The sequence below is a fragment of the Oncorhynchus masou genome, chromosome 21, assembly GCF_036934945.1.
Source record: "Oncorhynchus masou masou isolate Uvic2021 chromosome 21, UVic_Omas_1.1, whole genome shotgun sequence".
NCBI classification, from domain to species: domain Eukaryota; kingdom Metazoa; phylum Chordata; class Actinopteri; order Salmoniformes; family Salmonidae; genus Oncorhynchus; species Oncorhynchus masou.
The window spans coordinates 30,203,365-30,226,186 of NC_088232.1; the positions used below are offsets into that span (position 1 = coordinate 30,203,365).

General features: G+C 41.7%; 3 protein-coding genes across 5 annotated transcripts; all 3 read left to right on the forward strand.

Annotated features, from left to right (window-relative positions):
• The first annotated feature begins 232 nt into the window (after positions 1–232).
• Positions 233–6,830, forward strand: LOC135508095 (uncharacterized protein FAM241A-like). The gene is made up of 2 exons (XM_064928039.1): positions 233–414; positions 1,983–6,830. The coding sequence occupies exons 1-2, from the start codon at positions 298–300 to the stop codon at positions 2,412–2,414; spliced, it is 549 nt and encodes a 182-aa protein (XP_064784111.1). The 5' UTR covers positions 233–297; the 3' UTR covers positions 2,415–6,830.
• LOC135508094 (trichohyalin-like) lies at positions 2,653–13,844 on the forward strand. Of its 3 annotated transcripts, none has more exons than XM_064928037.1 (6): positions 2,653–2,741; positions 10,634–10,817; positions 10,960–11,068; positions 11,243–11,270; positions 11,367–12,179; positions 12,334–13,844. In XM_064928037.1, exons 3-6 carry the CDS (start codon positions 10,998–11,000, stop codon positions 12,538–12,540), a joined length of 1,119 nt encoding a protein of 372 aa, XP_064784109.1. In that variant the 5' UTR covers positions 2,653–2,741; positions 10,634–10,817; positions 10,960–10,997; the 3' UTR covers positions 12,541–13,844. The 3 variants fall into 3 exon arrangements, with proteins under 3 accessions (XP_064784109.1, XP_064784110.1, XP_064784108.1); XM_064928038.1 differs by having other exon boundaries at positions 10,994–11,068; XM_064928036.1 differs by having other exon boundaries at positions 10,634–11,068.
• A 458-nt stretch (positions 13,845–14,302) lies between these two features.
• On the forward strand, positions 14,303–19,196 carry LOC135508098 (alcohol dehydrogenase 1-like). The gene is made up of 9 exons (XM_064928042.1): positions 14,303–14,442; positions 16,764–16,865; positions 17,266–17,407; positions 17,502–17,589; positions 17,702–17,921; positions 18,007–18,267; positions 18,382–18,514; positions 18,609–18,747; positions 18,837–19,196. The coding sequence occupies exons 1-9, from the start codon at positions 14,425–14,427 to the stop codon at positions 18,868–18,870; spliced, it is 1,137 nt and encodes a 378-aa protein (XP_064784114.1). The 5' UTR covers positions 14,303–14,424; the 3' UTR covers positions 18,871–19,196.
• Positions 19,197–22,822: the final 3,626 nt, after the last annotated feature.

Genomic DNA, 22,822 nt, shown 5'->3' on the forward strand with positions numbered 1-22,822 from the left:
TTACACACTGCTTGATAGTCACTTAAATGTACTAAATAGTGGAGCCACAGTAAAAAAAAAAAGGATATATATATATATATAAACTTCTAAAAAAGCACTGTACTAATTCTAGAAACAGGGTTGCTTGATTTTGACATTTCAACGATCTGACAGTTGAAGTTGACACGCCCCTTACCATGTTGTTAGATTGGTTTATTACACACGTGACACAGGGTGGGCGGGGGTCCGGAAGTGCCATTGACAGTATTGAATGTTTTTGTTTGTTTCCTGAAACATCATTCTAACGGCGTGTATAACATGTCGACCATACCACCAACTGTGAATGATCAACCGGTGGGAGTTGAGGAGCTAGAGAGTCGAATAAGATGTCAATCTCATAATCCACCCAACGACACAGAAAGGAAAACGTTCCAGGTAGCTAAAATATGTTTTATAATGAACCCTCATTGGTCTATCTGTAGTAACGTTAACCAATGCTATCCAGCGGGTGTAGTTAGCTAGTTATCTTGGCAATGCGAGCAGCGCAATATTTATCAAGTGGCTTCAGCTCAAATGTTTAAACCTAGCTAAGTGATTTACATTTCATGTTGTGCTTGCTTGCCTGGATTATTACTATTAGCTAGCTAATCCCTTGCCATGTATTTGAGTCATGATGATATGAGAGCAACTCGATAGCTAGCTAACAGCTAGATATGACAACAGTGATGTGTGATCTGTGTACCTCGGGTCATCAGGGAGGGAACATTGACAGCTACATTTAGTGCATTTACTGTATTGCTTTGGCCAAGGATTCAGCTGTCACCTAGCTACTTGCACAACCAACAGTTGCATTTCAAGGCTGACAGGCAGTCTGACTCCAGCATGTACCAGTATAACGCACATAATGAAGTTATACTCTAATAAGAGTCCTATTCACACAACCTTGTAGCATTTCACACAGCCTTATGACATCACTGAAAGAGTTAGCAGACACCTTGAAAGAGAACAGAACTCTAACTGCTACACTTCAATCAGAAGACAGATCTGATGAGAAATCAGTTCATTCCAAAAGTTCCCCCATCCTCATATGTAACCAAGCCACCCTAGCGGACATGGAGAGTGACAACCTGTCCCAAGCCTTTGGGAGTATCTCCCTACTGGAGGCAGAGGTGAATGAGCTTCGTGGTGAGGTGACAGTTCTGAGGCAGGAAAAGGAGGAGCTGAGAAAGAAACTGGCAAAGGTCCAGAGCATAATGAGGTAGCTGACATTAGGGAGGAGTTAGAAAAGGAGTTGTCAGCAGTCATAGAAATGCTACAACACAGAGACTCCACAATCTAACAGAACAACTGTAGCCTACCACAACCCTCACATTGTTAGTTCCACTGCTTCTCATAGTGAACCTCTGGAACTCACAGACTCATCACAAGAGGTCAGGAACCTTCCACAAACTCCTCCTCCCACACCAGCACATTCCCTTTGTCAGATGGGTCTGACCAGACCTCCCCAAGCCAGTGAAGCCTTGTGCTTAACTGCACACACAGAAATAACATCAACAACATACATGACAGTGTTTCATGGTTGAGGAGAAATTTACTACCACCAAACACCCCACAGCACCTCCTTTTTTCTAAAGATCTACTTTAACTGTACTGTATATATGAACATGTATATCTCAGTAGTATTTTTGTTGTCTCTTGGTGTCTTTCCTTATATATAAAATCTTATTGTTCTTGTCTATTACCGTTCTGTACTTTCATGTATTTGTACATTTTATATGGATCCCAGGAAGAGTAGCTGCTGCATGTGCAGTAGCTAATGGGGATCCTAATAAACTAAACAAGACCACATGTCTATCCTTGGTATGGTATCCTCTCCTGTACATTCCATGTAGAGTAGCTACTTATTTTGAACAGAGCCCGTGTCGTCCTGGGGAATTGTAGTCCAGCACACTGTATGGGGAATAGGGGTGTCATTTAAACTTAATCCATACTTGTCTTTTCAGGATGACCCCAGAGGCAGACCACTTGGATCTAGGTGGCAAGGCCCTCCTGGTGACCCCAGGACTTGGTGGTCATGCCCCTCTGGTGATCCCGGAACCAGGTCCCACCCAGTTGCTGACCCCAGAGCCAGGTTATGCCGCTCCAGAGACCCCAGGGCCAGACCACTCCCAGCCGGTGACCCTACAGCAAGGTGGCCAAGCATTGACAACCTCACGACCAGACCTCAGGTGGACGACTGCAAGCGGATGGGGACCCTGTTTGGGCAGCTGAACAAGTGCCTGCGTAGTGCAGGCTTCACCCAGATGTACTTTGGGGAGAAGATTGTGGAGCCTGTGATCATCATCTTTTTCTGGGTCCTACTGTGGTTCCTGGGCATCCAAGCTCTGGGGCTGGTGGGGACTCTGTGCATTGTCATCATCTTCATTCAGAAGTAACTGGATCTCCGGCCTGTTTGATTGGCAGTTGGGAGCTCCGGTGTCTAAAAATGAAAAACATGTGAACCTACAGCGCGAATCCCTCACTGTCTTTTCTTTTTGCAATAAGGCTTCCTAGATTTGTTGAGCATTTCTCGATGCTCAGCTTCATACCGGCCAATGTACACTATATGGATGAACATTTGAGTGCTGACGAATAAAATGGAGGCCTTGTGCCTAACTACCGGTTGCCTGGTTTCAAGCTTTTAAAACAAATCTAACTCAAAATCAGACCACTTCGCTCACTAGCTGTACCCCAATACTCAAAGGCGATGTCTCATCTTACGTGTGAGTACTGATTTGAAAGAACTGGATCAATGAAAGCAATATGTCTCATAGCTTAAAGGTAGAGTCAGCGAAATGACATTGCACTAGAAGCGCTGCAGATAGTGTGATGAGCAAGATGCAAATCACATACAGTATCTGCGCATGTACACGGTTTCGCGTCGAGATCTTACAATATGGTAGCCACTGGACAAAAACAGCAAACTTTAGCCTCACGCTCCAACTCTTAGTTGTTGCGGAAATTGACCCTCTATACTGTTTACTTTGTTTATCTACATCATATAGCTGACTCTGCCTTTAACTAGTTTTTGTCTCACAGATTAACTGGTATCTATCATTTTCAAGTGTTATGAGAATTTGATCATGAGTGATAGCAATCAAGGAAAGAAAGTCTGTCAGGAGCATTTTGATGCAGATTGCTTCAAGTAGCATTTCTAAAGGTGCAATCTGTAAAAGGATATCTATGGTGTTCAGGGAATTATATTATGTGTGGGGGGAAATTAACCTGTAGCCTTAGAATATGGTCTTTCTATGAGATTTACACATCAGCAGCTCATAATAATTTCTATGATACAGTATATTTGTAGTGAGAGCAACATTACTTACCTCCACATTTGATGTTACATGCCATTTCGTTATAAACATTGGAATGAAGTAAAAGGTCCTTTAGTCGTTAACAATTATTTTTTTTAAATCAACAGGTCTTTTGCTGCTGCATTAGTTTTAATTACCAATGACCATCAGGACATCTTACAGATTGCACCTTTTTAAGGTTAATCGGGAGCAACATTCTAACACCTGCATGCCTCAAAAGGACAAAGCGTTCAGTCCAAATACTTAAAAGACACACCCTGTCCCCCTCGGCCCTCAAATTAAGTGGACACTTCTGATGACGTTATCATGACGTCTGACGAGTATACACTTGCAGGGCGAAGGAGGAAGGAATGATTTTTAAATGGACCAGCCTTGGCCGGAAATTCTTTACTCCTTCGTGCCACGATGATTGTGTTTTCAGCCACTGGTGGCTTGTCGGTGCTTTATATGCACTACATTCAATTATGAGTGCATGTCTACTTATATTAAATATATAATTATTAATATACGCCTACTGTATAATAGCTAGCAAATTAATTAGCTAACTAACGTTAGCCTGCCTAGCTGGAACTTCTGAAGGGAAATGTTTTATTTCTACAATTTCCAAAAGATAACCAAACAAAAATATATTTCGACCACCCGCCAAGAGCGCGACGGGGATTCCCCCAAGGGCATACGCCGAGGGTGTGTCATTTAAGTGTTTGGACTGGAACCCTGGAACACATATCACTGACTGGTTTATTAGGTTCTATAGTAACTGAAGTTGTCCCCCTACTTTTAATATGCATTCAAACATCTCCCTTTGACATGCATGTAACCTCAAAGTGAAGGAGAAATGTGTGCTCATGACAATCATGGATATTTAACTTGCACATATATCAAGCCTATCCTTTTGAATGAGAATTGTACAGTGCATTTGAAAGTATTCAGACCCCTTGACTTTTTCCACCATTTTGTTACTTTACAGCCTTTTTCTAAAATTGATGAGGATTTGTATTTATTTAATACATCTACGCACAATCCCCATAATGACAGGTTTAAAAAACAGAAATGCCTTATGTAAATAAGTATTCAGACCCTTTGCAATGAGACTTGAAATTGAGCTCAGGTGCATCCTGTTTCGATTGATCATCCGTGAGATGTTTCTACAACTTGATTGGAGTCCACCTGTGGTGATTTGGAAAGGCACACACCTGTCTATATAAGGTCCTACAGTTGACAGTGCGTGTCAGAGCAAAAACCGAGCCATGAGGTCGAAATCGCTTCCAAAGGTGCTTCATCAAAGTACTGAGTAAAGGGTCTGAATACTTATGTAAATGTGATATTTCAGCTTTTTTAAATTTGCAAACACTTCTAAAAACCTTTTTTTGCTCTGTTATTATGGGGTATTTTGTGTAGATTGGTGAGGGGGGAAACCGATTTGCATGTTAGAGTAAGGCTGTAACAAAATGTGGAAAAAGTCATGGGATCTGAATACTTTCTGAATGCACTGTACATTGTCAGGAATCATACCCTTGTTAATGAGTGGTATATCATTCTGAAAATCACTCCAAATGTAACCAGAAGGTGGTGCTGTAAGGCTAACATACCTTTCTTGATGGTTTTTCATTGTCAATTCATGTGGGAAAGTCTATATCAAATTGCAAAGTTAAAACTGACTAAATCACTGCTTTTGTTAGATATGGCTACTATCATACAGTTTGAAGATAATGAGGATGACTTTTTTCTGTCATTGGTGTCTAAATTCAACATCAAACACATCAGAATGGATGGTGGCTTACAGTATCTACTTATACTACTGTAACCCGGTGCACTGCAAAGCATGCCCAGTGTTCACTGCATGAGAATCATTGTTTAACTTGTGGAGTATTAGATATACATCACATATACTCCTAGGAAAATATTCAGCAACACTATTAGTTGAGTGCAAGAGCCAGGGATGTAGTCCACACTGGTAAATTAACGTTGTCCATAAGTGCTGATCCAAAGTAGTCTTTGCTACCAAATAGTTAAGGTTAGGGAAACCTGATCCTAGATCTTTGCTGGGGCCAATCTCTACCAGGATTCATCGACTGTAGAATAAAAGTCAGTTTATAATCTTGTGCTGCCAACTAAAATACCGTAGTCCTTGTGGAATGATTTTTGGTGTTTGGCATGTTCCATGTTTACAGTGCCTTTGGAAAGTATTCAAACCCCTTGACCTTTTCCAAATTCTGTTACGTTACAGCTGTATTTTAAAATGTATTCTTTTTTTAAATCCTCAGCAATCTACCCCATAGTGACAAAATGAAAACAGGCTTTTAGAAATTTTACCACATGTATTAATAATAGAAAACAGAAATAGCTTATTTACATAAGTATTCAGACCCTTTGCTATGAGACTCAAAATTGAGCTCAGGTGCATCCTGTTTCCATTGATCATCTTTGAGATGTTTCTACAACTTGATTGGGGTCCACCTGTGGTACATTCAAATGATTGGACATGATTTGGAAAGGCACACAACTGTCTATAAAGGGTCTCACAATTGACAGTGCATGTCACAGCAAAAACCAAGCCATGAGGATGAATGAATTGTCCGTAGAGCGCCGAGACAGGATCGTGTCGAGGCACAGATCTGGGGAAGGGTACCAAAATAATTTGGCATCATTGAAGTTCTCCAAGAACACAGTGCCCTCCATCATTCTGAAATGGAAGAAGTTTGGAACCATCAAAACTGTTCCTCGAGCTGGCCGCCTGGCCAAACTGAGCAATCGGGGGAGAAGGGCCTTGGTCAGGGAGGTGACCAAGAACCTGATGGTCACTTTGACAGAGCTCTAGAGTTCACCTTTGGTGATTGTTGTCCTGGAATGTTCTCCCATCTCTGCAGCACTCCACCAATCAGGCCTTTATGGAAGAGTGGCCAGGCAGAAGCCACTCCTCAGTAAAAGGCACATGACAGAATAAGGCTGTAACGTATCAAAATGTGGAAAAAGTCAAGGGGTCTGAATACTTTCCGAAGGTACTGTATATGCAAAAAAAAAGTGGAATGTCTATTAATATTTACAAAGTAGGTTTTTAAGAGTGTTTGGTCACAAAGCAAAGCAAGATGTGAATCTGCAAAGGGAGCGAGTGAATTGAGAGTGAATTTATTGGATTGAGTTGACATTGCATCAGATTCACTGTAGGTCTGTGATCAGTTTGTTAAAGGGATGAGTGATCTTTGTTTACGAATGAGAATATAATTCTTCTGTTTATGTTGAAATGTTGGGTAAGTTACAAGGTGGATGATGTTTGAGAAATTTGTAATCAATGTTAATTTTTTGGGCACTAATTGTACACTAAGTGTTAATGTTTTACTACTGTATGAGTATGAGGGTCGTTCCACCAATTGGGTGCCTTTTTGAGTAGTGTAACTTGGTAAAAAGTTAGTTTTGTTTGACCAAATCTTTACATTCTGTCATAAAAAGCACATGCTAAAATTAATAAAAATGAATAAATATCATGTTTTCCCATCTCAAGAGGTTGAATAAAAAAATATGACAATAGTAAGTGCCATATAAAATAACAGAGTTGATCGTGACAGGGTTGACAATTTCATCTTAAATCAGCCTTAAATTAAAAAAAAATCTAGCCTGTCAATCGATGGGTAACAGGATTGATGTGGTATGCTCAACCCACTCAGTTTTCCACCACAGAATACCAGAAAATGGTTGAAAAGAGTACAACGAGTTCAACCACTTTTACACTAGGGTATGACTAAAAGATTTTCAATGTTTCTTTAAAAAACAATTGGGGGGGGGGGGGGGGGGAATAGTTTCATCATATTAAAACGATAGTTAAATTCACGTAACAGGGTTGATCTTAAACTGAGGGGCAGGTTTTGGGGGATTTTTTTGACCTTAAAAGGAATCACTAATCACATTAAATAAATAATCTCCAGAAATAACTTAACTAGGGCTTTACAATGATGGTGAAATCTTGGAGAAATGTTGGGGTTAAGTGGGTTGTTATGTTATTCCTGTGTGTCCTGTTCTCAACACATATGCCTCTGGAGAATTACCAAACTAGTTGAGCAAGTCATGGCCATAGAATATTTAATTCTAATTCTATGGTCATAACATCATACTGTTCTGATGATAACTGATGACATCATAATGAATTTTAATAAACCTGTTTATGATGTAAATCAAAACTCCTTGACCAGAACAGGGAGGTTTCAGGAAGGTCCTGCTACATTTCACCATACCATGATGCAAGAGCAGGTCAGTGCTTAATTTGTAAAAAATATCTTGCCTGAGACCTGACGATTTCTTTATGCTCTTGATCAACAATCTAGGCTTTAGCTCAGCGGGCAAACACAGTCATATGGGACGTTGACCAGGTGATCTGTGTTGAAACCCAGTCACATATTGTATATTCAAATAATATTTTTATTGGTCGCATACAGGTATTTAGCAGATGTTATTGCGGGTGTAGGGAAATGCTTGTGCTCCTAGCTCCAACAGTATCTAACAATTCGCAACAATACACACAAATCCTAAAGTAAAAGAATGAAATTAAGAAATATAAATATTAGGACGAACAATGAAGGAGTGGCATTGACTAAAATACAGTAGAATAGAATACAGTTTATACATAGGAAATGAGTAAAGCAGTATGTAAACATTATTAAAGTGATTAGTGATTCCATGTCTATGTACAGTGGGGCAAATTAGTATTTAGTCAGCCACCAATTGTGCAAGTTCTCCCACTTAAAAAGATGAGAGAGGCCTGTAATTTTCATCATATGTACACTTCAACTATGACAGACAAAATTAGAAGAAAAAATACAGAAAATCACATTGTAGGATTTTTAATGAATTTATTTTCAAATTATGGTGGAAAATAAGTATTTGGTCAATAACAAAAGTTTATCTCAATACTTTGTTATATACCCTTTGTTGGCAATGACAGAGGTCAAACGTTTTCTGTAAGTCTTCACAAGGTTTTCACACACTGTTGCTGGTATTTTGGCCCATTCCTCCATGCAGATCTCCTCTAGAGCAGTGATGTTTTGGGGCTGTTTCTGGGCAATACGGACTTTCAACTCCCTCCAAAGATTTTCTATGGGGTTGAGATCTGGAGACTGGCTAGGCCACTCCAGGACCCTGAAATGCTTCTTACGAAGCCACTACTTTGTTGCCTGGGCGGTGTGTTTGGGATCATTGTCATGCTGAAAGACCCAGCCACATTTCATCTTCAATGCCCTTGCTGATGGAAGGAGGTTTTCACTCAAAATCTCACGATACATGGCCCCATTCATTCTTTCCTTTACACGGATCAGTCGTCCTGGTCCCTTTGCAGAAAAACAGCCCCAAAGCATGAAGTTTCCACCCCCATGCTTCACAGTAGGTATGGTGTTCTTTGGATGCAACTCAGCATTCTTTATCCTCCAAACACGACGAGTTGAGTTTTTACCAAAAAGTTATATTTTGGTTTCATCTGATCATATGACATTCTCCCAATCTTCTTCTGGATCCTCCAAATGCTCTCTAGCAAACTTCAGACGGGCCTGGACATGTACTGGCTTAAGCAGGGGGACACGTCTGGCACTGCAGGATTTGAGTCCCTGGCGGCGTAGTGTGTTACTGATGGTAGGCTTTGTTACTTTGGTCCCAGCTCTCTGCAGGTCATTCACTAGGTCCCCCCCGTGTGGTTCTGGGATTTTTGCTCACCGTTCTTGTGATCATTTTGACCCCACGAGGTGAGATCTTGCGGGAGCCCCAGATCGAGGGAGATTATCAGTGGTCTTGTATGTCTTCTATTTCCTAATAATTGCTCCCACAGTTGATTTCTTCAAACCAAGCTGCTTACCTATTGCAGATTCAGTCTTCCCAGCCTGGTGCAGGTCTACAATTTTGTTTCTGGTGTCCTTTGACAGCTCTTTGGTCTTGGCCATAGTGGAGTTTGGAGTGTGACTGTTTGAGGTTGTGGACAGGTGTCTTTTATACTGATAACATGTTCAAACAGGTGCCATTAATACAGTTAACGAGTGGAGGACAGAGGAGCCTCTTAAAGAAGTTGTTACAGGTCTGTGAAAGCCAGAAATCTTGCTTGTTTGTAGGTGACCAAATACTTATTTTCCACCATAATTTGCAAATAAATTCATTAAAAATCCTACAATGTGATTTTCTGGATTTGTTTTCTCATTTTGTCTGTCATAGTTGAAGTGTACCTATGATGAAAATTACAGGCCTCTCTCATCTTTTTAAGTGGGAGAACTTTCACAATTGGTGGCTGACTAAATGCTTTTTCGCCCCACTGTATATGGGTCAGCAGCCTCTAAGATGCAGGGTTGAGTAACCGGGTTGTAGCCGGCTAGTGATGGCTATTTAACAGTCTGATGGTCTTGAGATAGAAGCTGTGTTTCAGTCTCTCTGTCCCAGATTTGATGCAACTCTGCTGACCTCGCCTTCTGGATGTTAGCGGGGTGAACAGGCTGTGGTTTGGGTGTTTGATGTCCTTGATGATCTTTTTGGCTTTTCTGTGACATCGGATTCTGTAGGTGTCCCGGAGGTGAGCAAGAGTGCCCCCGGTGATGTGTTGGGCAGACCGCTGCACCCTCTGCAGTTGCGGGCGGTGCAGTTGCCGTACCAGGTAGTCATAGCCTGACAGGATGCTCTCAATTGTGCATTTTTAAAAGTTTGTGAGGGTCTTAGGGGCCAAGCCAATTTCTTCAGCCTCCTGAGGTTGAAGAGGCTCTGTTGCACATTCTTCACCACACTGTGTGTGTGGGTAGACCATTTCAGATTGTCAGTGATGTGTACACTGAGGAACCTGAAGCTTTCCACCTTCTCCACTGCGATCCCGTTGATATGGATAGAGGCGTGCTTCCTCTGCTGTTTCCTGAAGTCCACGATCATCTTCTTTTTGTTGATGTTGACAGGAGGTTATTTTCCTGGCAGCACTCTGCCAGGGCCCTCACCTCCTCCCTGTAGGCTGCCTCGTCATTGTTGGTAATCAGGCCTACTACTGTTGTGTCGTCTGCAAACTGGATGATTGAGTTGGAGGCATGTATGGCCACACAATCATGGGTGAACTGGGAGCACAGGAGGGGCTGAGCACGGACCCTTCTGGGGCCCCTGTGTTGACGATCAGATAAGTGGAGGTGTTGTTTCCTACCTTGACCACCTGGTGGCAGCCTGTCGGGAAGTCGAGGACCCAGTTGCACAGGATGGGGTTCAGACCCAGGGCCCCGAGCTTAATGATGAGCTTGGAGGGTACTTTGGTGTTGAAGGCTGAACTATGTTCATCATGTGTTGAACTGTGCTTTCGGCCGCAGGGGGACCAGCAGCTCTGCAAAGCCCAGGAGGCCCAGCGTGTAGAGCGGGCCGTGCTGCTGGAAGCCGTCCAGGGCCTGGAGATTGAGTTGTCTGTGTGCCAGCAGAGACAGAAGGACCTGCAGGACACTTTCTCCACAGCCCAGAGCCACTGGAGGGCCCAAGAGGAGCGGCTGCACCATGAAGGTAACAATGGCACTCGTCTTCATCTAAAATGTGTGTTTTATAATTTGGTGCAATGTTTCCCAATCTGTTTCTTGGCGAAGATCCTAGAATTTGCTGCAAAAAGGCCTGTTTCAGCAGTGCGTGTGTATGTGTGTATGTGTAGTGTCCTCCCTTACCTGTTTGTTGGGAGACCACAGGCAGATGACCGACAGTTTGATTGAGACAGTCAAAACTGAGCAGAAGAAAGCAGCCAATCAGTTTGCAGAGTGGAGGTCAGTAAATTGATAATGAAAGGCTGTGTTAAAAGATTTCTACCCAAGAGCTTGATGATCAGTTGATTTATTGAATCACGAAAACATTTATGATTTCTGGGGACCGGAATCGAAACCCCCAGATTTAAGTTGATAATGATTCCTTGTTGACCATTTCTTCTTTATTTCATGAAGCACGGAAAATCCGGGCAAACAAGATGAGGTAAAATTGATGTATCTGTTTATTCTTCATTGACCTTAACACTGTTTATTAAGGAGTTATGCCAGCTTTACATACTTGCGCTTACTTCTGTTTTAGATGGTTGCTGATGCTGCTGAAGGCATGGGCTACAATCAGAGCAGGCCCCGGCTGCAGCGCACCGTGAAGCTCCACTCCGACCTGCACCAGGCCTTAGAGGGCCTCCAGCTGCAGACACCAGCATCACCCTCCCCATTATTAGACCCCACGAGCTCCTACCAGGTCTCTGTCCAGCAGCTTCAGGAGGAGCTTCAGAGAGAGAAGGACCAAGTATCGAGGCTGGTGGAGCGTCTGGAGAGGGCCGAGCAGAAGTCAGAGGAGCTGAGGCAGCAGCAGGAGCAAGACGCTAAGGAAAGCTGGAACACTGTCCACCAAGAGATGGAGACCAACCAGGAGATGGGCGGCATGGTGGAGCGGATGAGGGGGAAGGTGCAGGAGTTTAGCACCATACTGCGAAGCAAGATAAGCTGGGGTGGATGGGCTGGGATGAAGGATGAGGAGGAAGAAGAAGAGAAGAGGAAGCCTGCAAACGCCCTTAACTCAGAGTGCGTAAACCAGTGTCAGGCAATGCACCCAGATCCACAAATACTAAAACAGGCCCAAAGGAACCCAGCACTAGAACCAGAGAAGGGAGCCCAGGACCAGCACTCCTGCCTAGAGACGTTGCTGTGGAGGTGGCAGAAGACGCTGGGTGGACAGAGGGACATTGTGAAGAGGCTGAAGGCCGACATGAAGAGGGAGACAGTGAGCATGCAGGTGATGGCTGCCGGCCTCTTGAACAACAGACAGCACAGCCTGGACACATGCCAAGTTCAAGCCCTTGAAGAGCACCTGGAGATCTGGAGGCGGAGGCAGAGAGAGATGAAAATGCAGGTAAGATGGATGCTTGTTTAATTCAAGTGAGTCTTATCTGTCATGCCTAATTCATTTTTAAAAATCATAATAATAATAAAAGGGAAGCTATGCATATGGGCCTCCATTGAGCCCTGAGCTACGAAGTCTAATGTCTAGTGGTTCTCTTTTTCAGCTATCTGAGATGCAGGCCCAGTTTGACGTGGAGCGGAACCGCTCTGCCGAGTTCCTGAAAGAGAATGACAAGCTGAGTAGACTGCTTTGCACGGTGGAGTCCTCGGTGGCTGACCTGCAGCCCCTGCTCACCTACCACCAAGTCCTAATAGAGGACGCCATGAAGGACAACTCTATCCAGCATGGCCGCCACAGGAGCAAGATGTAAAAATAACTCTCAAAGACCGATGAATAAAAGTTGACAATATAATTTGCTTCTGTGTTTGCTTACTGTTTCAATTGGCCTCTAAAAGATAATGTATGATGTAATTATAACTCTTTCATATAAATTTCTGCCCTTTATATGTCCCTAAGTCAACATAAATTGATTGTTCTTTATCTTTACAATAAGAGCTACAATTATCTACTAGACAATACTGAGCACCTACGTTGTCTGGGATTCAAATGTCCCTTTATTTTGAAGGTAAACACAGATACAGCAAACAGCTGCCGCTCTTACTTACAGATGTTACGTCTCTAATTACCATTTTATCAGAACAGTAGGGCATAACTTCTGAAGTTAATTGAGAAGCATTATAAAACATTTGCATAACCAATAAAACAAAAATCCAAAATGTAGACATTTCCATTTGCAATAAAATTGTAAAACTCAACTTCGTATGAGTTTATATTTGAAAGTTGTATTTTAAGTTGTGCATGCTGCAAACAGATGTAATACCTGAAAGTAGTTATGTAACAATATATGTACCTACGCTGTAATTACATAACCCTTTTTACAATGTGTAATAATGCCTAAGTGTTGCTGCTAAAATGGCTATTCAACATAGTAGTCCTTTCACCTATCCACTAAGGTACTGGCAACAAAGATGGGAAGCTATTCAATATTATGTTCTTTATTCTGTAAACCAGAGCAAACAGGGTCTAATTAAAAAAGTGCTGTGAGACATTGCCATATCAGCAGTTCATCAGCACAGAAAGCTGATACATATTTACATAATCTAGCTTTAAAAAAAATAATATACTCTTTTTAATCATCTCACTCATTTTCAGATTGTTTGTTTTGAGTAACATGTTTTGAGTCCTGAAATCACCTGGGTAATATTACTTCACATGCAACTATCTGAGCCACAGGCAAAGGCTGCCTATTGTCGTCCTGGGGGAAACTCTGTATTTCAAAAAAGTACTTTTTTATGAACAACGCTTTATTCTATTAATGGGAAGGCATTTTGTGTGACTTGTATTAGACCTAGAGTCATGAAACCTTCACAACTTCAGTTTAATTTATCTGTATTTTTTGTAATTATTTTACTGCTCTAGGTTATTGTTTCTTGGATAACCTTATCTACTATTATGTATTGATTTATTTTTCATTCACTCTGTAAAACACAGGAGGAATTGTCACTAAATTATCACTGTGAATCATTGTAATGTTTATGTATCAATTAATCCCGTAAGGGATGGGTTGCCAACTGGCAATTTGACACAAAAATAAAATGTAATCCATTCACTGAATATTGAGGGGAATGACTACATTCAATGTATGTGAAAAAAACAAAATCGCCAAAAAATGAGATCCAAGGTTTTTCCAGGATGCCGACGATATCGAAGAGAATAAGTCTCCACAGTGTTGGAGAAGAACGAGACAACACCATCTCCCAGAAGAGCCTATCCCACACAGACTGTTCAATCTACTTTCTAGTTAACACTATTGTTGCATGTAAATATAAAGACAAAATTCACAGGTTATATCAAAGGTCATTACAAACAGATGAATCCCATGATTGTCTCATCTCGGTGACTTATCTATATTACATGCAGTTATGTTAGCTACAAACAATAACTGTGCAGTGTTAGTTGTAATCTACGTTGAACGAACCGGCAGTTGTGATATCCAATTTCATGCCACTTGTATCAGTGTAAGGATATCTAGCCTTGCAATAAAAGGTCCCTCCCTTTCTGAATGTTAGCCTCTAGTCTGGATGGCTGGAGTATTTAAAGGTTGTCCAAACCATCCCTCTGTCACACTCTCTCCCTCTAACTCTATGCTGAAATATATTGCTCTTCTCTTCTAAACTCCTTAGGTTGATAGAAGATGGCAACTGCAGGAAAAGTATGTATATCTGTCTTCACCCCTCTCTTTCTCAAATACACATCTGTATATCTATTTTTATTAATATATCTACTGTAACTTTTATCACTTATTTATTTTGTATTTGGGTTCATGTACAGTACACATACAGCTGTACACATACATTTGGCTTCCTACCAAGTGATTGTTATTGAGAGATATGCATGTGTAAAGATGTAACAATAGAGAATCCTCTGCATTTGAATTAGTTGATCAAGCCTCTCTCTAACTGATAATGAACTGACATGTGATGATGCACAATCTGTGATTTAAAGTGTTTCAGTACGATTTGATTAAGGTTGAGTGTGTACTTAAGAAAATGACAGTGAATGGTGGCAGTGACGCAATTTTTGGATTATCCAAACTAATTGGATTGCTTTCAGTTACTTTTGCATTAATTTCCCCTTAAAAGGCATCAGAATAAGACAAAAAGAATCCATCAAATGCATTTGATGCATAGTGCTCTCTGATTTGTGGTGAGATTACTCAGGTGGAACAAACTTAAACTTGCACCTTTTTTCAATGCTGAATTGAACGGCATTGCAAAAACTTAAGAAATGTAATCCAAGAAGTAATCATCTAGTTTTTCAAAAGTATCTGTAATTAGATTACAATATAACGTTAAAAAACAATGATTAACTTCCCAAAGCTGGGCTTATTATAGCTCTCTAGTAAGTTATTTTCAAGTTCATCAGAGATTTGTCCTGCAGAATAACAACCTCTTGTTTGGGATAAATATCCTTTTGGAATTACACAATAACTGGAATGGTCTTCAAAACCTGGCAACTGCGGTCACTCACTCACTCCCTCACACTCACACACGCTCACGCACACACACACTGTAAACTCCATGCCTAATGTGAAGCATAATATGTTTTTTGGGGAGAGTCACTCTGAAACTATCCAAATTGTTTTTGCACAACCATTGACTTTGGCAGAGAGTGCATCTGGGATGAAGCCAATGGACAAAAAGATAAACATTTATATAGGGTTTCAGTTGCTCAACAGTTGAATGAATCAGATTGTACTGTAAACAATGAAGTATATAAAGACTGAAATGAAGCCCTTCGCTGAATTACACAACATAACCAAAAGTATGTGAACACCTGCTTGTCGAGCATCTCATTCCAAAATCATGGGCATTAATATTAAGTTGGTCCCCCCTTTGCTGCTATAACAGCCTCCACTCTTCTGGTAAGGCTTTCCACTGAATGTTGGAACATTGCTGCTAAGACTTGCTTCCATTCAACCACAAGAGCATTAGTGAGGTTGGGTACTGATGTTTGGCGATTAGGCCTGGCTCGCAGTCTGCGTTGTAATTCATCCCAAATGTGTTCGATAGGTTGAGGTCAGGGCTCTTGAAGCCATGAAGTTCTCCCACACCAATCTCGACAAACCGTTTCTGTATGGACTTCGCTTTGTGCACGGGCATTGTCATTCTGAAATAGGAAAGGACCTTTTCCAAACTGTTGCCACAAAGTTGGAAGCACAGAATCGTCTAGAATGTCATTGTATGCTGTAGCGTTAAGATTTTCCTTCACTGGAACAATGAGGCCTAGTCCGAACCATCAACAACAGCCCAGACCATTATTCCTCCTCTCCCAAACTTTACAGTTTGCACTACGCATTCGTGCAGGTAGTGTTCTCCTGGCATCTGACAACCCAGATTAGTCTGTTTCCACTGCGCTAGAGTCCAATGGTGGTGAGCTTGGCACTGTGCATGATCTTAGGCTTGTGTGAGGCTGCTCGGCCATGGAAACCCATTTCATTAAGCTCCCGATGAACAGTTCTTGTGCTGACTTTGCTTCCAGAGGCAGTTTGGACCACGGCAGTGAGTGTTGCAACCAAGGACAGACCATTTTTAAGGGCTACGCGTTTCAGCACTCGGTGGTTCTGTTCTGTGAGCTTGGCCTACCACTTGTTAGATGTTTTCACTTCACAATAACAGCACTTACAGTTGACCAGGGAAGCTCTAGTGGAGAAGAAATTTGATGAACTGACTTGTTGGAACGGTGTCATCCTATGGCGTTGCCACATTGAAAGTCACTGAGCTCTTCAGTAAAGCCATTCTACTGCCGATGTTTGTCTATGGAGATTGCATGGCTGTGTGCTCGATTTTATACACCTGTCAGCAACGGGTGTGGCTGAAATAGCCAAATTCACCAATGTAGTGAAGTAAAAGTAAAAGTTGTAAAAAAGATAAATATTAATGTACAAAAAACAACTTGAGTAGTACTTTAAATCATTTTTATGTAAGTACTTTACACCACTGGACCTGTTTTGGGTCGTGTTGTGTTTTATAGGTGATTAAATGCCGCGCTGCAGTGGCATGGGAGCCAAGCAAACCCCTGGTGATGGAAGAAATTGAGGTGGCTCCTCCCCAGGCACATGAGATTCGCATCAAGGTGAGAGAGATTACAATTAATGCAAACACACACACACAAGCTCTCATTTATGCAGCGCATAGAAGGCAATGATCAAGTGTTCATCATCGCCATTGATATTACCCTGGCCAAGTATGAGGGCACTGCTGAGGACACACAGCACACATGAATACACATAACGTGCCATGGGTCCAGTACACATAAATACACATAACATGCCATGGGTCCAGTATACATAAATACACATTAATACACATAATGTGCCATGGGTCCTGTACACATAAATACACATGAATACACACAACGTGCCACACATAAATAAACATGAGCATACAGAAACACTTCTGACACTCACATTAGCATATTTTTTAGAACACTTCTCAAAATTCATACCTCTTTGTTTTTTTCCTGTTGAGTGTAGATAGTGGCCACGGGTGTGTGTCACACTGACCTGTACCACCTGTTTGAGGGGAAACACAAGGATGGCTTCCCTTGTGTCCTGGGTCACGAAGGGGCTGGGATTGTCGAGAGTGTGGGGTCGGAAGTGACCAAGTTCAATCCAGGTTGGAAATATAGCTAGTAAACCTGTATTTTCAAATTGGATACAAATAACAGCATGTACGAAAAAGCTGTGTACTCTGCCTCTCCTCCTGTTAGGTGATAAAGTCATCCCTCTGTTCATCTCCCAATGTGGCCAGTGCCGGTTCTGCAAGAGCCCAAAGACCAACCTGTGTGAGAAGGGCTGGTGAGGTCCCATTACTAGCCTAGTCTTGAGAAACTTTCACAATACCTTTTTTTTTTTTTGGAATATAACTTTGTGTGTTTTTCTTGCACTGAACATGAGCCAATCCCACCAGGGCCAGTGATAGGTATGATGTGATGTCAGAGTCAGACACCCGGTTCACTTGTAAGGGGAAGAAGGTGCTGCAGTTCATGGGGACCAGCACTTTCTCAGAATACACCGTGGTCAATGAGATCGCCGTGGCCAAGATTCATCCCTCAGCCCCTCTCGACAAGGTCTGTCTCCTTGGCTGTGGAGTCGCCACCGGATATGGCGCTGCCCTTAACACAGCCAAGGTGTGTTAATTGTAACTATCAGGTTTAGTTGAAGTGATGTCTTTATATACTAAAGTGTTGATGCATAGGACACCTTTCCCCCCAGGTGGAGCCAGGGTCTACATGTGCTGTGTTTGGCCTGGGAGCTGTGGGGTTGGCAGCGGTCATGGGTTGCAAAAACGCTGGGGCCAAGAGGATCATCGCCATTGATATTAACCCGACCAAATATGAGAAGGCCAAGGTCTTCGGTGCCACAGAGTTTGTCAACCCCAAGGACCACAACAAACCCATCAGTCAAGTGCTGCATGAGATGACCAATGGAGGAGTGGACTTTTCCCTGGAATGTGTGGGGAGTGTGGCCGTAATGGTGGGTTTAGATTGTGTTTTTGTATGATGTTGAGATAAGTGTATGCGTGTGATGTCTTGATTGAGTCAAGTGGTATAGATCTATAATTCTCTATCTATTCCTGTCTCTCTTTAGAGGAGTGCTTTGGAGTCGTGTGTTAAGGGATGGGGAGTAAGTGTGCTGGTCGGATGGACTGACATGGATGACTTTGCTGCCAGACCCATTCAGCTCATAGCTGGCCGCACCTGGAAAGGATCTCTGTTTGGAGGTGTGCCACCTATCAATCAACTGTCAAACATTATACATGTATTTGAGAGTGTGTGATATATTTCTAAATGTGTGTCTGTGTGTGCGCACGCCAGGTTTTAAGAGTAAGGATGGTGTGCCCAAGCTGGTGAATGAGTACCTGGAGAAGAAGGTGAAGCTGGATGAGTTTGTCACCCACAACATGACCCTGGCCCAGGTCAACGACGCCATCCAACTCATGCAGACAGGAGACTGGTAACTTTCACCTTAGTACTGTTTGTCTCTGTGAGAAGTTTAATTTAATGTTCAGAAAAATAAACGCTCGTGTTCTCCTTGTTTTGCAGTATACGGTCAGTCCTGAGTGTGGCACTGCAGTAAGAGGGTCAACTCAACCCAGCCAATATCATTTATTTTTCCTGCTCAACCAATCAACGAGCAAAACTATACAATATGGCTTGATAAACCAATGATTCACTATATCACAATATGTATTAGTAGGGGTGAATACTCAATGGTAGGTAGCATACTGCAGGCATGCTGCTAGTAACCATTGTAACAACAATGATAATCATGTTTTTAATTTGTTATGTTGCCTGGAAGCCAATTATGTTTCTGCTTTAGTCATTGTCAAGTGGGAGTAGGATAAAGTACAAAGAAATCTGGCTATCATGTATGTCAGTTTTGAATAAAACCATTCCCTACTTCTCGGGCGTTGCTCAATCAATGCTAGGTCAATAGATTGGCGGTTATTAGTTATCCTATCTCATACCTTAGTTTGCGCATCTAAACATAAAGTCGCTGTGAGCGATGATAACTCATCAGTAGGGTATCCGGGCCTTTCAATACCCTTTATCAGTGTAATGTCTGTGCTCAAACATTGTTATTAATACATAAACAGAGTACATTTCCACACAAACGTGTTTCAACAACACTTACATGCTTCTTCTCTGTTATGATACTTATTGTCATGATTGTGTTTGTCAATTAGTGACAGTGACCCAGTTATTTTTTATTTTTTATTTTTATTTTTTTAAATCAGACAGTGTAGTTATTTGTAATAATATTGTCAGGGATCAGCTTGTCCCTACATTTGATGATATTCTGTAGTTAGATAATTATAAATATATGTGATTGAAATAGAGTAGGATTGATTCTGGCATTAAATATATTTATAACACATTGCTGCTATCAGAACATTGACTAAAAACCACAGAGTGATAAAGATACAGGCAATTTGTGTCACTTCAATGACTGCATCAGACTCACACAGATGAAAAGTGACAGAAGCAGCCTGGATCAAACACACAAACATCAAAGTGGTGAAGTGACACACACTGCATGTGATCACAAGCATACTGCAGAGCGGCACACACTGACAGGGAATGGGAACCTGATCACATAGAAAATTAAAGCGAAATGTGTTTCAGAATATAACAAATAAAAAGTACAGGTCTGATTACAGGTAATAAAAGCACTGCTTCAATTCCAATTCAATGCATCTTTATTTTCCCAGAAGACCAACTTGTTGCAGCATTAACAGAATGAAACCGTCTTTTGAGAGACTGAAGTAAAAAATAATATATATTTTTTTTAAGTCTGAAGATAGTACTTCCAGAATATCCTTATACATGAGTTCACATTTTCTAACATTACAGTAAAAACAAAGTATTTTACAATAATACAAGCAAACTGTCTACTGAACATGGGTGGAGAAAAGTGTTGAGTCATTTGGGATTGTTAGGACAGATGTATTGTATCATTCAGAGAAGATGGGGAACAAAAACATGAACTTCAGATGACAGTTATTTGCTCTTCCTGAAAGGGTGCACGCACGCACACACACACACACACACACACACACACACACACACACTTTGCCTATGCATGCATACACACTTTTTAAATGTAAAAACATTACAAAAAAGGTTCACCTAAAATGTAATGGACCCCATTTTAAAAGACTTAGATTTCACATGGAGGAATATTTAGTGATGTTTGTGAGAACTCCAGCCACATAATAATTCTGACCTGGTCCTTCAAAGTCAATACCACAGTCAACAGTTTACACAGTAACAACACACAGTTACTGGTTAACCAGCGGTGATGTGGAGTCAGGGTAGGCAGGATGGGAAATGCTTACCCTGTAATAATGATTTACTGTCATTTCTCTTTGCTTATTTGAGCTGTTCTTGCCATATGGACTTGGTATTTTACCAAATAGGGCTATCTTCTGTATGCTGTGCCAATTCCACAAATGAACTTTTAACAAGGCACACCTGTTAATTGAAATGCATTCCAAGTGACTACCTCATGAAGCTGGTTGAGAGAACACCAAGAGTGTGCAAAGCTGTCATCAAGGCAAAGGGTGGCTACTTTGAAGAATCTAAAAAAAATAATAATATTTATTTAAGACTTTTTTTGGTTAATACATAATTCCATGTGTTATTTCATAGTTTAGATGTCTTTACTATTATTCTACAATGTAGAAAATAGTGAAAAAAAGAAAACCCTTGAATGAGTAGGTCTGTCCAAACTTGACTGGTACTGTAGGTCACACAGTGACATTCAATGTCGTCTTGGTAAGCAACTTGTGTATATTTGGCCTTGTGTTTTAGGTAATTGTCCTGCTGAAAGGTGAATGTGTGTTGGAAAGTGGACTGAACCAAGTTTTCCTCTAGGATTTGGCCTGTGCTTAGCTCTATTCTGTTTGTTTTTTATCCTAAAAACTCTGTAGCCCTTGCCAATGATAAGCATACTCATAACATGATGCAGCCACCACCATGCTTGAAAAGAGTGGTTCTCAGTGATGTTATGTTTGGGGCAAATTCAACACGTATTGTATTCAGGACAAAAAGTTCACCTCAAACTCAAAGCGACACCACATAGTCAACAAAGCGTCTCAACACTTTTCAGATTAACGATATTGGACACAACGGAATCACCTATTTTCGACGTGCCCACACATGAATGCTTAGCTGAATGGAAAGGACTCCTTTTTCAAGGTTTACACCAGTTCATCACACAGGACTTGTCCTTGTTGGATTAGATCGCAAAGACATCGTGACTGTATTCATGGGTTTGAGAGACATTGTAGCCACTCAGCAAAATGCAGCAATATCGCAGGTATTGTCTTTTATCGGTGGCAGTTATATTGTTTAGGACCTTGAGCGTGGCTGAGATGCACCCATGACCAGCTCGGAATCCAGATTGCATAGCGGATAAGGTACGGTGGGATTCGAAATGGTCGGTGATCTGTTTGTTAACTTGGCTTTCGAAGGCCTTTGAAAAGGCAGGGTAGGATAGATATGGATCTGTAACGGTTTAGGTCTAGAGTGTCTCTCCCTTTGAAGAGGAAAATTACCACGGCAGCTTTCCAATCTTATGGGATCTCAGACGATACGAAAGCGAGGTTGAACAGCCTAGTAATAGGGGTTGCAACAATTGCGGCAGATCATTTTAGAAAGAGGGTCCAGACTGTCTAGCCTAGCTGATTAGTATAGGTCCAGATTTTGCAACTCTTTCAGAACATCAACTGTCTGGATTTGGGTGAAGGAGAAATGGGGGAGGCTTGGGCAACTTGCTGTGGGGGGTGCAGAGTTGTTGACCGGGGTAGGGGTAGCCAGGTGGAAAGCATGGCCAGCCACAGAAAAATGCTTATTGAAATTCTCGGTTATCGTAGATTATTGGTTGTGACAGTGTTTCCTAGCCTCAGTGCAGTAGGCAGCTGGGAGGAGGTGCTCTTATTCTCAATGGACTTTACAGTGTCCCAGAACTTTTTGGAGTTTGTGTTACAGGATGCAAATTTCTGTTTGAAAAAGCTAGCCTTTGCTTTCCTTACTGCCTGTGTATATTGGTTCCCAACTTCCCTGAAAAGTTGTATATCGCTTGGGGCTATTCGATGCCAATGTAGTACGCCACAGGATGTTTTTGCGCTGGTCAAGGGGAGAAGTTTGGATTGAACCAAGGGATATATCTGTTCTTTGTTCTACATTTTTTTGAACGGGGCGTGCTTATTTAAGATCGTTAGGAATGCAGTTTTAAAGAATATCCAGGCATCCTCTACTGACGGAATAAGGCCAAAATCCTTCCACGATACCTGGGCCAGGTCGATTAGAAAGGCCTGCTCGCTGAAGTGTTTAAGGGAGCGTTTGACAGTGTTGAGGGGTGGTCGTTTGACCCATTCCAGACGCAGGCAATGAGGCAGTGATCGCTGAGATCCTGGTTGAATACAGCAGAGGTGTATTTAGAGGGCCGGTTGGTCAGGATTATATCTATGAGGGTGCCCGTGTTTACGGATTTAGGGTTGTACCTGGTAGGTTCCTTGATAATT

What these genes read in the sequence shown, in the direction of transcription:
- LOC135508095 (XM_064928039.1), top strand. Translation starts at nt 298, where the DNA reads ATGTCGACCATACCACCAACTGTGAATGATCAACCGGTGGGAGTTGAG. An exon ending in CAGAAAGGAAAACGTTCCAG is followed by an intron (nt 415 to 1,982) that starts GTAGCTAAAATA and finishes TTGTCTTTTCAG; the next exon opens with GATGACCCCAGAGGCAGACC.
- LOC135508094 (XM_064928036.1), top strand. Translation starts at nt 10,944, where the DNA reads ATGTGTGTATGTGTAGTGTCCTCCCTTACCTGTTTGTTGGGAGACCAC. An exon ending in AATCAGTTTGCAGAGTGGAG is followed by an intron (nt 11,069 to 11,242) that starts GTCAGTAAATTG and finishes TATTTCATGAAG; the next exon opens with CACGGAAAATCCGGGCAAAC. An exon ending in AGAGAGAGATGAAAATGCAG is followed by an intron (nt 12,180 to 12,333) that starts GTAAGATGGATG and finishes TCTCTTTTTCAG; the next exon opens with CTATCTGAGATGCAGGCCCA.
- LOC135508098 (XM_064928042.1), top strand. An exon ending in CACATGAGATTCGCATCAAG is followed by an intron (nt 16,866 to 17,265) that starts GTGAGAGAGATT and finishes TGTTGAGTGTAG; the next exon opens with ATAGTGGCCACGGGTGTGTG. An exon ending in GAAAGGATCTCTGTTTGGAG is followed by an intron (nt 18,515 to 18,608) that starts GTGTGCCACCTA and finishes TGCGCACGCCAG; the next exon opens with GTTTTAAGAGTAAGGATGGT.